At 34.6% G+C, this 15,069-nt stretch overlaps 1 protein-coding gene across 1 annotated transcript; it reads left to right on the plus strand.

Annotated features, from left to right (window-relative positions):
- Positions 1-34: 34 nt before the first annotated feature.
- LOC132549717 (sialate O-acetylesterase-like) lies at positions 35-10,724 on the plus strand. Its single transcript, XM_060213673.1, has 9 exons — positions 35-100; positions 2,539-2,873; positions 4,014-4,164; positions 4,713-4,917; positions 6,150-6,292; positions 6,951-7,078; positions 7,920-8,077; positions 9,028-9,226; positions 9,989-10,724. The coding sequence occupies exons 1-9, from the start codon at positions 79-81 to the stop codon at positions 10,283-10,285; spliced, it is 1,638 nt and encodes a 545-aa protein (XP_060069656.1). The 5' UTR covers positions 35-78; the 3' UTR covers positions 10,286-10,724.
- Positions 10,725-15,069: the final 4,345 nt, after the last annotated feature.

Below are 15,069 nucleotides of genomic sequence, written 5' to 3' on the forward strand. Positions count from 1 at the left end.
GCTCGAGGACATGTTTACATATTAACCGTAACCTTTTGTATAGCTTCATGTCAAAGATTACATGAAACTGTCGTAGAAATGGCCACTGATGATACATCTGGTAATTAATTGCATGCAGTCTCAAATTAGGTTTTTCGTGTTGTCAAAGAATTTTAATAGGGGCAATTTCGGTAATTGCGAACAGGAGCAACTGTACATAACATGGCCCTTTTGGAATTCCTCCTTGGGAGTCATTTCTATCAAACACTTTGACAGTGTCCCTCGTCGGAACATTGTAAAACGTCCGATATAAATGACTACCAAGGAGGAATCCCACAAGGTACTGACGTACGTTCCTGATAGAAAGAAATTACTCAATAAAACGACAATCGCGTATACTGGCTAAGAAAGATAAGAATGAAGTCAGACTTTTTTCATCAAAATGATTAATGTCAAATGGAAGAATTCTCGGCATTTTAATGGTATTGAAGACGGGTCGAGAGTACACTGTATAAAGTATATAGTGCGATATCGATATTACAGTGAAAAATAACGTTTTGATCCACCATGCATGATGTTGACGTTTTGACATCGTAAAGTGTCGGTGGTCCGCTTGTCTTTAAACAATTCTTGTTATTGGTATTTCTTGAGAAGTACTGAATGCATGAAGTCATCCAAACAAATTAATTATTCTCGTTGGTCTTTAGTTGTGCAATTCTGTTTTCAAGACTGTCAGAAAACAAAATGACTGACGGCGGCCATCTTGTATTTTGACATCAACAATTTGTTATTGCTATTTCTTGAGAAAAGTACGGGATGGCCTTTCATTTGAAGGTTCTTGGAAAGTGCTCAATGGATCTTTCTCAAATTTCATATGTATGTTCCCCTTGGCCTCAGGTTGTGCTCTTTTGGTTTTTGCCATCTTCAATTTTGACAATGAAATTTTGTTACTTTTATTTTCCTGAGAAGAACCAAATGAATTTTTCTCAAATCTTAAGGTTCCCCCTGGTCCATGGCTGTGCCCTTTTGATGTTGGGACTGATCAGAAATGGCTGACAGGCGACTGTTTTAAATTTTGACTATAAAAGTTAATCACTATTTCTTTTGAGATACTTGTAATAAGTTGGTCTTTCTCAGAATCAATTTGTAGGTCCCCCATAGTGCCTAGTTGTGCCCTTTTGTTTTTGTGTCTTACAAGAAAGAAGAGAGGTACTGGATTGATCTTTCTCAGATCTGTAGGTTTCCCTTAGTCCCATTTGCTGCCCATTTGATTTTGGAACTGATCAGAAAAGCAAACTGGCTGTTAGGTGAATGTCTTTGATTTTGACTATAAAAGTTTGTTATCTCTATATCTTGGGGAAAACTTTGTTGACCTTTATTAGTAGCCATATGTAGGTTCCCCCTCTTGGATTTTAATGATGGAAGTTTGTTATCAGTCTGCGCTCTGTCTCAACTTTCACTTATAACTTACCCTGACTCCCTAGTTGTTCCCTTTTGATTTTTGTTACTGGTAAGAAAACAAACTCTGTGACAGGCTGCCATCTTGGATTTGACAGTTATAGATTGCTATCACTGCTTCTTAAGAGGAAACAGAGGAAAGGAAAGAAAAGTAGGGAAAAGATCCAACTTTTGAAAGAACACAAAAATATCAAACAATATTAAGTGGTTGGTGCAAACACCTCTGGGATTTTTTGTTAAATTGTCAAAATTTAATAAAACAAATTTTTATGACAGCATGTTCATCTATTTAGCTTTGTTTTCGCTGTTTATTTTGAAAAGATAAAAATGGTATGTAAGCACAGCAAGACTATATTATAGTAAATCTGTAAACTGTTGCTTTACATAGAGATATAGAAAGTCTTTTATCTGACTATTACACATCCCTACTCAACATACAGTGATAGTGTATACTAACAGTCACCAATAATATTGATATTCAACAGCAGATTACAGTTGTACAGGTATCATATTTTCATTTCAGCTAGCTATGGAATTCAAAGGGAGAGAATATGTAATTGTTGAAAAAAATATTGTGAAGAGTTCTTGTTGCAATAAGCATGAAAAGGTAGAAATATGTTTCTTCCAATATTCATTGCAGCTTATTTAATTGAGTTGAATCTACTAGCTGACAATGTCCCTTTTAAATTGAACAGCGAATGTTTTGAGGGCCTCATTTGCAATTGTAGGAAACCATATATTCATATCTAGTTTCTGTTTACAACCAGAGGGAACACTAATACACTAATATTTTCGAAAGCCCCTGCATCTTTAGATCCACCAGAATGAAGAAGTGGTAGCTAGTTTTTCGTCCCTCCGACTCGCACCTACAAGATGTCTGCTTATGAACCCACAGATTTCCAGTTTGATATCAATTTGAATGATGAGTCTATACAAAGGGTCCTGAAGAAGCCCGCCACCTGGGCGAAACTAGTAGACAATATCTCGCAAATAAATCTCTTTAACTGTAATGCTCGAGTGTGTTGCTGGTTGGTCTTCCTACCATAAGTTTCTGTTTAAAGCCATAATTATGATTTTTCAACAAATCTTTTAATGTTTCAGGTACTCAGGAAGTACAGCATTCCAATAGTAACTTCAAGTTTGCAGCTTACTACGGAGACCATATGGTTCTGCAGCGGGCCCCTAAGCAGGCAGTGGTGTGGGGATATCATCCCTTCACCTATGTTTATGTAGGAGTCACCATAGGAAACAATACTCAATATGGACTAGTCAATACACATGGGGTATGGAGTGTGATCCTTGACCCTGTTGAGGATCCCGGGCCCTATAATATCACAGCGCATGGGCTGGCAGGGGAGATTTCTCTGACGGATGTCTTATTTGGAGATGTTTGGGTTTGTTCAGGACAGTCAAACATGGAGTTTACTGTCAGAATGGTATGGAAATTATATGCATTGATGTGGTTTTGCTTTGGTATTGATGAAGATATGTTAACCGTTGAATTAAAATGAAAAAATTACCTTATTTTATTATTATTTTCAGCTGTATTATATGTTTATTATATGCCCTGAAAAGTATCCTCAAGTGTACATAATATAAGCCTGACTTAATCACCTCAGTGATTTACTGACACAGTTCTCAGTTTTTTTAGCTGACCTGTCCCAAAGGGCCCAAGTAAGCTTATTCCATAGCGTGGCGTCTGTCTTGCGTCCGTCAACTTTTCATTTAAACAACTTCTTCTTAAGTAACGAAAGGCATAGAGTTATCATATTTGGCTGGAAGGTTCCTTTGATGAAGCCAAACAAAGTTTGCAAAAAGAAATGACCTTGACCCATATTCAAGGTCACAGAGGTCAAATGTGTTAAAACCTTTAAACAACTTCTTCCAAAATACTGGAAGGCCTAGTATCGTTATATTAGGCTACTACTGGTATGTTCCTCTTATAGTGTCCTACAAAGTTTGCTAAAAGAAATGACCTTGACCAATCTTCAAGATCACAGGGGTTAAAATGTGTTAAAATTTAATCAATTTCTTCTGGAATATTGAAAAGCCTAGAATCATTATATTTGGCCAGTATGTTCCTTTTATGAAGTCCAAGAAAGTTTGCAAAAACAAATGACCTTGACCCATAGTCAAGGTCACAGGGATCAAATGCGTTAAACGTGGAACATATGCACAGATATAGTACTGTTGGTCATAAAGATCCAGGTGAGCGATACAGGCCCTCTGGGCCTCTTGTTAATCCTTATTTGTATAAACAATCAGCTTAGTTAAATGACTGAAATTTACCGTATCATTTTTTAAAAATTCAAATAGTTTTTTCTGTTGCCAATGTTTTTTCTTCAATACATATGATTTATTTTTTTAAGTGCACCCTTGTGTTTTTGTAAGCATGTAGTATGCTAAATATACTTGTAATTAGATCATGTATAGTTAGAGTTGTACTGATGAATATCAATCTGTATTCTACAAAATCTTATAGGGAAAACAGATTTTGTAAGTCCTTTTAAATTCTAATAAAATATTATAAAATTATGAATTTCAAAACATATAAATCTGCCCATATTTGATTTCAGGGAAACAATGCAACTGAGGAGATACAAGATGCAAACAACTATCCAAGTATCCGAGTATTCACAGTAAACCAGAGGGCTGGGTCAAGTACACCATTGTCGGACTTCACCATCAAAAACAGCATCAAACAGTACTGGTCTGTTGCTTCTAACAGTAGGTGATCTTGGGAAGCGATTTTTGTTTTAATTTTATTTATTTTCAAATAGGAAATTTGCATCAAGCAACAGGGGTTGTTCTATGCTCTCCAATGGTACATTATTGTTTGTACATTGTACTTGTAAAAAAACAACAATAAAAGACAGAATTAGTCTCCTTTTTGAAACAGCTGATCACAAGAGTATACTTGACGGGTTTCATTTTGTCAAAACTCTTTAAAGACATTTTCTGGCTTCATGATAAAAAACTGATGCAATATTATTCTTCTGTTCCTGAAAGTCAAAGACATCGTAAAATTGATGACAAAAGATCTTAAATAGCTAGAGCAGGTCTTCTGTACATGAAAGTTAAACACATTTATCTAAACTTTATTTAACTTGCTCTAAAATTTAGAGCTTAATAAATGTATTGTCATGAATGTTATTATGAAAAAAGGCCAATTATATAAATAGCCAATCCGTAATAAGTAAAATTGTATTTTTTTCTGTCAACATTTTCAAGATATGCAGTTTGTTGACAATTACATTATCTCCAATGTATTTTAGCTTCCATTGGTGGATCTGACAAAGACTGGGGCTATTTCTCAGCAGTATGCTGGCTGTATGGTAAATACCTGTACCAGAAGTTGGGCTACCCTATAGGTCTGGTCAACACGTGCTGGGGAGGCACTGCAGTGGAAGCCTGGTCATCTCCTGAGGCACTGTTGAAATGTGGTCTGTTTAGATCAACAAAAGAAACTGAAAAAACCAGGTTACCACCTTGTTCATTCAGATTATACATGTAATTACCTCCAGTACTGGTCAGACTGATGACAAGGTAACTTGTTTGAGGATTATTGAATGACAAGTGATGTAGATTCAGGGTCTTGGTGCCCACTATTGTTTGATCTTTACTTGTTCTTTAAAAGTTGGATCTTTTCCCTTCTTTTCTCTTCTCTGTTTTTGCTCTTAATGATAAGACATTTGAACATACCTTTGCAGAAATAATTTTTACCTGTCACATCCAAAATGGTTACCTGGAAGCCATTTTGTTTCTTTTGATCTGTCTGAAAATCAAATGAACACTAATAGAGACCAAAGGGAACAGTCATATGAAATTTAAGAGAAATCCATTTAGTAAGAAATAGGGATAAGTGTCTTTATTAGGAGAAATCCAAGATGGCTATCTGTCGGCCATTTTGTTTCTGGTCAGTCCCAAAGTCAAACAGGCAAAACAAAGAACTAAGAGGAACATATAATGTGAGAAGGATCTATGCTGTGGTTCTCAAAAAATAGCCATAACAAACTTTCAAAGTCAAAATATAAGACGGCCACTTGTTTGCCTGATTTGAAATCAAAGAAATTTAGTGGTAAAATTGCATTGGTCATAATTGGGCTATTATCTTGTTTTGATATTCAGTGTTGCTTTATTGTATATCATCATCAGTGGTCATTTAAGTAGATCAGTGTCAGAGAATGTAATTTCCAAATTATGCTTCTGATTCCTACATGTTTTTAAGTAGATTGATTTATTCTGTTGATTCCCACACTTTATGTAGACACTTTATTTTGCTGCATTCCCCCCCCTTTCTCCTATAGATTTTCTGTAATACTTAATAATGTACTGATACCTAAAATAAGTCTCCTCAATATCCATCAGTAATAATGCTGATACATTGTACAAGTATGCAACGTGAATATGTTACATTGATTTTTATATAAACTCTTCATGATTATAATTTGTTACAGTTCAAAGAAAATATTTAGAATACATTTCAGCCTACTCAAGTCAAGGAAAATTAAGTTTGTTTATAATAAAATGACTTTGGATTTCTTTCAAGATCATGCATTAAGATACTTTAGCAAAATAAATTAGAAAAAGATACATGTATTATAAAGTTATATGACAATGTATCCAAGGTGGCAAAGAAGTTTAAACTACTGGTATTGAGTTTTAATTTGTTCATCAGTTAATTTGACTTGCTACTTCCACACTTATTGCAGGTTTACAGATCCAGACAGAAGTTCAGATTACCGTTATTCCGATAAACTGAACTTTTCTTGGCTACCAAATTACTCTGGATTGTGGAATGCCATGGTTCACCCATTCCTCAACATGACCATATATGGAGTTATTTGGTACCAAGGTAGGTAAGCTAAATAACCCATCACTACCTTGGTGGGAAGACTGATTACAATATTTATGTACACTTAAATAATCATACATTGACTGAAACAGTCTGTTTAAAGCATGTATACCTAGGACATTAATCTAGCCCTTTATAAGTGACCATACAAATACAGTTGAGTGACCATGCAAATTGAGTGACCATACAAATACAGTTGTGACCATACAAATACAGTTGAGTGACCATACAAATACAGTTGAGTGACCATACAAACACATTTGAGTGACCACACAAATACAGTTGAGTGACCATACAAATACAGTTGAGTGACCATGCAAATTGAGTGACCATACAAATACAGTTGTGACCATACAAATACAGTTGAGTGACCATACAAATACAGTTGAGTGACCATACAAACACAGTTGAGTGACCATACAAATACAGTTGAGTGACCATACAAACACAGTTGAGTGACCACACAAATACAGTTGAGTGACCATAAATGTAGAGTTTTCTTGTGATAGTTAAGCACATTAATGTGACCTAGTTAGAGTAACCATATACACAAAACTCGTTGATATAAGTATTTGTGTTTACATTTGACTGTATACATACTCCAGCTGAAGTATTTGGTTTCTATATGTACTCATTTTTTATATCTCTATTGAAACAGGAGAATCAAACGCTCCGAGTCCTCATGACTACAACTGTACATTTCCTTCAATGATCAGTGACTGGCGAGTCAAATTCCATGCTTCACATGGACAGAACGACCCAGCCTTCCCTTTTGGATTTGTCATGGTATGTATCATGGCAATAGCCAATTTTTCTTTAATGACATTTATTACAACCTTTATTTTATTTGATGAATTGTAGATTTATTTTGTGTTCAATTACTGCAGTATTGTGTGGAGATATCCATTACACATATTCATGGATTTTTTATGGGATGGCTTTTCTGGCACAAATTCAATTTTGATAATTTAGTTTTAAAAAACTGAAATACTGCTATCCATAGTTGTAACACCTGTAGTCAATGCATTTATATCCTATTTACCAAGTAGGTGTAAATATACAGCTATATGTGTATATGATGTTTGCTGGGCATTGATAAAATGTTCAAGTCAAATATTTTTAATCAGCTGTAGCTATGGGTAATGATATTCTTGTTTATGCTTCCCAGAATCTTTTGATGGAATAAATATGTACAATTGCCACTTGAAATTTTCTGTCTGTCCTTGCCTTTTTGTTTTAGTATTATTTTTTGTGTTTTGTTTCCCAATATGGCATAATTGTGTTGCAACCCACTTTTAGATCTATTCACCCAAGTTCAAGGTCACTCTGAGGTGAAAGTTCAAGTTAATTGTCTTTGTAATGTTACGTTTAAGTTTTTTAAATCGGATTCATTGTCTGAGTCACAATTTCTGCCATAATGAAGCAAGATTGTTGAAATAGACATTTATTTGATATTCATATTCCATATCAGGTCTACTTGACCTAGGTCAAGGTCATTGTCGGGGCCATAATTTCAGAATTGAGGAATGTGGTTTAGGTCAATGAAATTTTATGAAGATATATGTCTAGGTGGTTTTATATCAGACATAATATCAATCTTATTTATTGCTTTTCAATTCACCTACAGCTTGGTGCAAATGAGCCAGACATGACAAAATTTGATGGTTTTCCTGAGATACGTTGGCACCAGACAGCTGATTTTGGCTATGTTCCAAACAGCAAGATGGCTAACACTTTTATGGCAAATGCTATGGACTTGCCCGACTTTCTGAACAGAGTAGGAAGGTAATTAAGGGTAAAAGTTCATGCACAAATTAAAAGCTTTTTTAATATTAGAAAATAAACCAAAGATAAATGTTATGTAATAAAAGTTTGTTATACTAAGTTTCAATTAGTGGCATATTTCATTATGTTTGATTGAACAAAAGAAATATAATGGCAATCCCTTATAAGGTGAATGCTTTTAATACACATTTAAAATGATTTCAATTAATTTTGAAATCCTACTGGTCATGCACACTTTGTTTAAAGGGTTTACCACCCTGTATAAAGCCAGAGTCATTTTGAAGTGGTTACTGGTATCTGTATCACTGAATAACATGCTGGAGGCCCATCACATGCCGTCTAAAGCAATAAGGGTAATTTGTGTACCCCAGGAAAGAGCCACAACAGTACAGACCAGTCCATTTCGCAGCTTTCTGAGGAACACAAACTGTCATGGGTAGAGACTGTCGGCCTACACACCGCAGACGTAATTTAAATGGTTCTGGTACAGTGGTCCTGCTTATGTTCCATCCGTCATGGGAAATGCGATAATAGATTGAAAGTGACATTAATATCAAGAGTCGACACAGTTTAAACCAGGAATTAACTTCCTGATGTGCCACCGACTTGTTCCTAACAGAAATTGTTTGAATATTGAAATTTGTAATCTGCTTTGTTTTTCCAAAATTGACAATGAATTTTCTGAACTTTCCTTTATTCTTTGAAATAGTCTTTAACCTGCTATTATAAATCATTGTTGTGATCAATTATGTTATATTCACAATTCACACATGGTCAAACTTGTACGTGTACCGGTATTTATTGATGAGATTAGCTGTACTGAAAGATTGAAAAATTAATTAATGCCCTGTTACCAATTGTTGCCTGCTCTTATTCAGTACCTGAATATTTAGGATTAATATTTTTGTATTAGTGGTGATATATACATTTAGAACATTTCTTGCCATTAGCATCCACCCAGGTGATAAACAAGATGTAGCAAGACGATTGGTCAATGCCAGTCTGGCTGTCGCTTATCACCACAAGGACATCGTTTACCAGGCTCCACTACCTACAGGTTACAAGGTAGACACAGAGGCTCGGACACTGGAAATTGTCTACAACAATGGCTCAGAGGCCCTGCAACTTAAAAACAATGTTGGCTTTGAGGTAGGTTACTTGTGTGCCATACAAATGTACTATCATTACATTATAACTGCACTAAACTACTGAAGTGGTATAAAACTTACTTTGGTATTGTCAAGTGTACAGTATAATATTGTAAATCTACGCAACCATTGGTAGCATCCTTGTAATCAGTTTAGATATACATGAATCATGATGTTGATATTTTAGTCTCAGGTATCAGGAACAGTGGGTATTCAAAGCTAACACAGACACCCTATAAAACTTATCAGCTTTCAGGCCAAAAGTATGTAACTCATGGGCATTGAAACTCAGAACATTACTCACCATAGTGGCAGATATTTTATTAATGATCCTTCAGCCCCTATCCGTGTGACTTTAAATTCTTCAATCAATGGCAGATATAAGTTTACCAAGGATTTAGTAAATTTGCTTGTCTGAATTTTGCTCATACCGTATGACCTAATAAGCAAACCTGCCATATAAGAGCATTACCTTTTTTATGTGTTTTAATAAAAACCTGTAAAAAATGTTCCTTACCTCACTGATCTGCCAAGACAATTTTCAATTTTTAGTGGCTACATAAAAAGGTATGTTCATGAAAAAAGGAAGAAGAAAAAATTTTCCCATCCAGATTTCAGTTGGAAATTTTCACTGTACATGGTTTCATTAATGCATCCCTTTTTGTATTTTGTAAGCACATGTTGCACATGCACTTATTAGGGCAAATACAGTATTTCAGATATATCACAAATACATTAGAACTTACCTTTATTATATTTCCAGATCTGTTGTTCCTATGGTAATATAACAGATTATTATGACCAGTCCTGGTGGGTACAGACCTCTGTTGACAGGATTACTCGCAGCACTGTGGTCCTTAGTACAGCTCCGTGTCCAGCTCAGACCATTACAGGAGTCAGATATGCATGGAGGATATCGCCCTGTTCCTTCAAAGACTGCGCTTTGTACTCATTGCTCAGTTCTCTTCCAGCTTCACCTTTCTTCTTCACCAGCAGGACATTCAGTAGGGATGGTAGTTATGTCATTGATGGTTCTGTACCACACTCTCTCCCAGTGTAGTTCTTACTTAGGGTGGTAACAGAGTAACAGTCGATTCAAAGAGACAGGCAAAATTCTTAATTTGGTTGTGACTTGCTGACTGCAATGGCTCGTGGCAGTTGGGAATATCCTCACTGAAACGGAGGGACAGACAGCACTCTTTTCAGGGATGCAATGTGCCAAATGCAAGTGGCAGATTTGCATGTTGGAATTAGGTTATACCATTGTTCTATAAATTAAACAAAAAATGACAACTCTGTTCATACCCCCAGTAAATGGAAGCATGACCTGCAGAATGCATTGAAAATACATACAGTGTAAGTACATTCCACTTACTTTATAATATATCAGTACTTATCATTCACACACAAATTCTGATTTTCTCTGGTTGCAATGTTAAATCACTGTGCATTCCTGGTAATATTTACCCATAAATACATTCTACTGTGGTTATAGAATTGATGTGTTGGTCGACAGTATCACTTGTGGTATTACATGGATGCTGCATCTTTTTAAAAAGATTTTTCTTGCATGCATTTAAATAAGTGGTCAATTGCTTAATTACGAGTGATGTGCAGTATACCTCCTTGTGCTTTGTATGTTATTTATGAGAAATAGTTATTACCTGAACGACAACTTAAAGGTCAGCATTTGCAGAACTGCTATGCCTTTAGCCCAAAATAAAGTTATGGTAAGTATTACCTCATGAAAATTGGTTTTACATTAAAAAACCTTAAATTTCTCCATAATATATTCTCAGTTTTTTTTTTTTTTTTTTTTTCCATATTTCTGAATATACATTGGTGACAGTCACCAACTTGAAACATCCTCGAAGTAGTGGTGATTCATACAACCACAAATACAGAGGTACATGTTTCTGATCAACTGAAAGCTGGAGCCTGCAGTGAATGGTTTAGCTGTACTTTAAAGTACCAGGTAACAGCCTTTTATAGCCCTAAAAGGGATCAGTGGAGTCACCCATACTGTAGTCTTAATCACAAGTATAGGATAATACCGTCAATAGAAATCTATTTGTCACGATACATACCTGTTGTTCCTTTTGTTCTATGCTCATGACACTGTAACATTCTTGCGTTCATTTTTAATGCATTTCTTTTTATCATATCTGTTTTACAAATAATGCATAATATGAGTGTGATGGATCTCTGGTCCAAACTGTATTGGTCTTTTCCATTTAAAAATAAACTCAACCCAAGTACCCACAAAATAGATTGTTTCTGTATTAATAATGTGATCTACATTTAATATATTCAGTGCAAACTATGAAATTGACACATTAAAACTCGCAGTCAGATCCTTGAGGTTTTCCTGCCATGAGTAAATCAAATTTTTGTTTCTGTAAACATAAATATCAAAAGTACATACAGGTATTTATAAAATAGTTAATTGAATGGAACGGAGAATCATGGTTCAATTTATCCACCATGTCAATAACGACCATGTTGCCTCTATCAGGTATATTTATTAAATTTATCAGGTAAATGGTCAATTTTTTTGCTCCATTTTCATTGTAGTTGTAAAAATTTGTTTCTTTTTGTTTTCAATTTTTAGTGTTTAAATTTTTATAAACATATATGTCTTTCCGAAGTTTTATGTTTGGATATTGAGCCATTTTGTTTATATATATATATATATATATATATATATAACATATATATTTTTTATTGTGACAGGTACATATATATTTATTTCGAATTGTGTATTCACGTGTTGTGCCTGTGCCACATTGGTCCTTTGTGTACGTCCTGTCTTGTCCATATTTGGTGTTGTTAAGTTATATGTTAATTAGGGTGTAAGTTGTGGGGAAAGCATGAGAGTGCGAAAGGTAATTAAACAAAACTGTTCTACAACTGCACATTTGTCGCAGTCGGCCGTAGACCAGGGTGGGGACGTATCTTCGGGAGTCCTCTTGGTACAGCGTATTGAAAAGACAACTGGATTTGGACTTTGACAAATTTCACCAGACATTGTACAGGTCTTGGAAGGGTTTTCTTTCATATGCGTCCGCCGGTTCATAAATAAATAATTACAAGGATCAGAACGACTGGTTGTTTTCTCTGCCCTGTGACATTATGATTAGTAATAATTTATTATTACAATTAAGTAACTCACAATACATATATAAAGATCTATGCAAGAACATGTGCCATGTATATTTTTATTGATTTGATAGATAGGTATAGTGTTGAAACTTCAGATTACCTACATAATAAAACAATTTTTATCATTTTATCATGTTCTGTCATTTTTCCACGATTCATTTTTTCAACCACTTCATTTTTAAATCACAATTTACACACCTCCTAGGTCTTTTTATCAGCATTAACTTTTAGGTGTTGACCAGATCATGAAGTAATACCTATTGGGTGTAACTGGGACACCTGTTTTTTAATTGCATGCACTGAAATGACTTGACATCTAGGATCCTCATTTTTCAATTCAGTAAAAGTTTCCACAACGCTGTTCACAAAATCAGGATAAATTGTTACTGGTTGGACTTGTGCATTTAATCACTGAACTGATTTCTGAAAAAAAACTCTCCTTAGGTTTTGAATGTTTGAGGTTATAAAACACTTCAACAGTGAAATGATGTAACTGGTATTGATGATGACAGTTCATTTCCGCTTCAAATGTAATGCAAGTACTGAAGAGAAGTGCCCTGCATGGTGTCAGACTCTGAGTATTACATTGATATTTGTCTTTTTTGTTTATTGCAAAAAAGACATAGTAATTACATATTTTGTATTTCATAGTTCTCCGACTTAAAGAAATTTGTAATATGTACAGGTATCAAATTTGATTTTGACCATTTACCTTATGACCTTGACATCTGGTCAATCAACTTTTCACTGGACTTCTGTCAGTAACGCTTCATTATATCAAAATATTGTAATAATAATATCATAATAATAATACAACATAATATCAAAATATTTCAAATTTGACCTTTTATTTTGGATGACCTTGACCTGTGGTCGGGTTACTAATCATTTGGTTTCAACAATTATTCTTCATTTTGTAGTCAGTTAATTTTTAACACTAACATTCAGGTGTAATTCCATTTCTATTTATAGTAATACTGACCTTGACATTTGGACAAGACAGCAATTGAGAACAAGCACTAACTGTGACGAAGCAAGTCCTGATGTAATCATCCAAACAGAACTGAAGACAATTTGCAAACACCAATTTTCTTTTTATAGTAACAGTGACCTTGACCATTGACCTTAAATCCTAAAAATCACTCCCACACACTTTCTTTGAAGAAACATTGGGTAAGTTTGAGGGCAATTGTTCCAACTGAACTTGAGATGGAAAGACAAACTAATTAATATAAGGCAGGGTTTTCCATAATTTTGTTAGTAGTAGGCTGTGTAGTGAAAGTAGGAGGCTGGCCTGCCGTGTATGTGTAGTCGTGTACGGAATATTATTACGGAACTGGATTGGTGTAGGTGGCCAAATGATCAAAGTAGCCGGTCAAATTGGCCGGCGACCGGCTCTTATGGAAAACCCTGTTAAGGCACCCAAAATTTTGATCGAGAAGCACCCTAATAAACACTAACTCTACGAGTCCCATTACAAATAATATTCTTAACTTCTTTTCAAAATCAACAGTAATGCCAATCCCTAATCATCTAATATCTGGTCACAGACCTTCAAAATCAAAGGTGACATGATTTTCAAAATGGTTATCAAGGCAAAAATATAATCAGTCCTATTACAGAGTAATGAGAGTATCCATTAAAATGTTTTATTTGTTGTTACATTTAAACATCATTGTGTCTATAATATTGGATTAAAAGATGGATTTTGACAATTTTAACTACTTCTACCAAAAGTGAAGAAATATTTGCAATTATTGTAATATTTCTCATGATTTATGCTGGTCGATATGACTGTCATCAGGTTGAGATAATGAAATCAGTTGAAGTATGAAGGAAAGCTTATCTATTATTGAATACAGAAAATATCCCAATATTACTATCATAAGGTAAAATTCTGTAAGAAAATATAACAGTGTTTTATTGCTAGTCAAAGGGAGAGTAACTCATTTTTGTGTTCCATTCATAATGAACCTGCATACACATGCATCTTGCAAATGTATACCTTTATTGGTAATCAGATATAAACATCATAGTTATTTCTATGTCCTATATGGGATTAGGTTGAATCAATAAAATCTTCCATTATGTATTATGTATAATTGGTGGTTTCCTTATAGACAACAAGCAGACTAATCTGAATTCCATGTTAGTTTTTTATGTCATTTACCAACATTCTCCCTTCCCTAAAATCTGCTGTTCTACACCATCTTTGACATTATTGCAGCACTGAGCAGAATTTTTCGTCCAAGGGGAATTTTCGTTTCAGGGAATTTTCGTAGCACTATGTATATATAGATAGGGTGTCAACAACCAATTATGACACCCTCCGCTGTGTTGATAAAAATTTTTTTATGTTTTTAGGTACGGGTCTGTTGTTAGCCGACAGGCGTGTCACCTCACTCGTGTCACCATTGTTTTTTCAAGCCACAGAAGCGCTAATTACCTAGCCTTATACACCTATTCTATAGTACTACTATAATAGTAGTATGAATATTCTCAGGACGTAAATACCCGGGATGAAAATTCTTCAGTACGAAAATTCCCGGGACTTAGCAGAATATGTGAAATGAGCTTATTAAGAAATATGTAATTTTCTCTTGTCAATTACTGTTATCACATCAATGCTAAGACTACATCATCTTTATAGACACAATAAAAACAATTATATATATATTCTAT

Source organism: Ylistrum balloti, unplaced genomic scaffold (assembly GCF_031769215.1).
Source record: "Ylistrum balloti isolate Yb309-2 unplaced genomic scaffold, AGI_CSIRO_Ybal_v1 Utg370076, whole genome shotgun sequence".
In the NCBI taxonomy this organism is placed as follows: domain Eukaryota; kingdom Metazoa; phylum Mollusca; class Bivalvia; order Pectinida; family Pectinidae; genus Ylistrum; species Ylistrum balloti.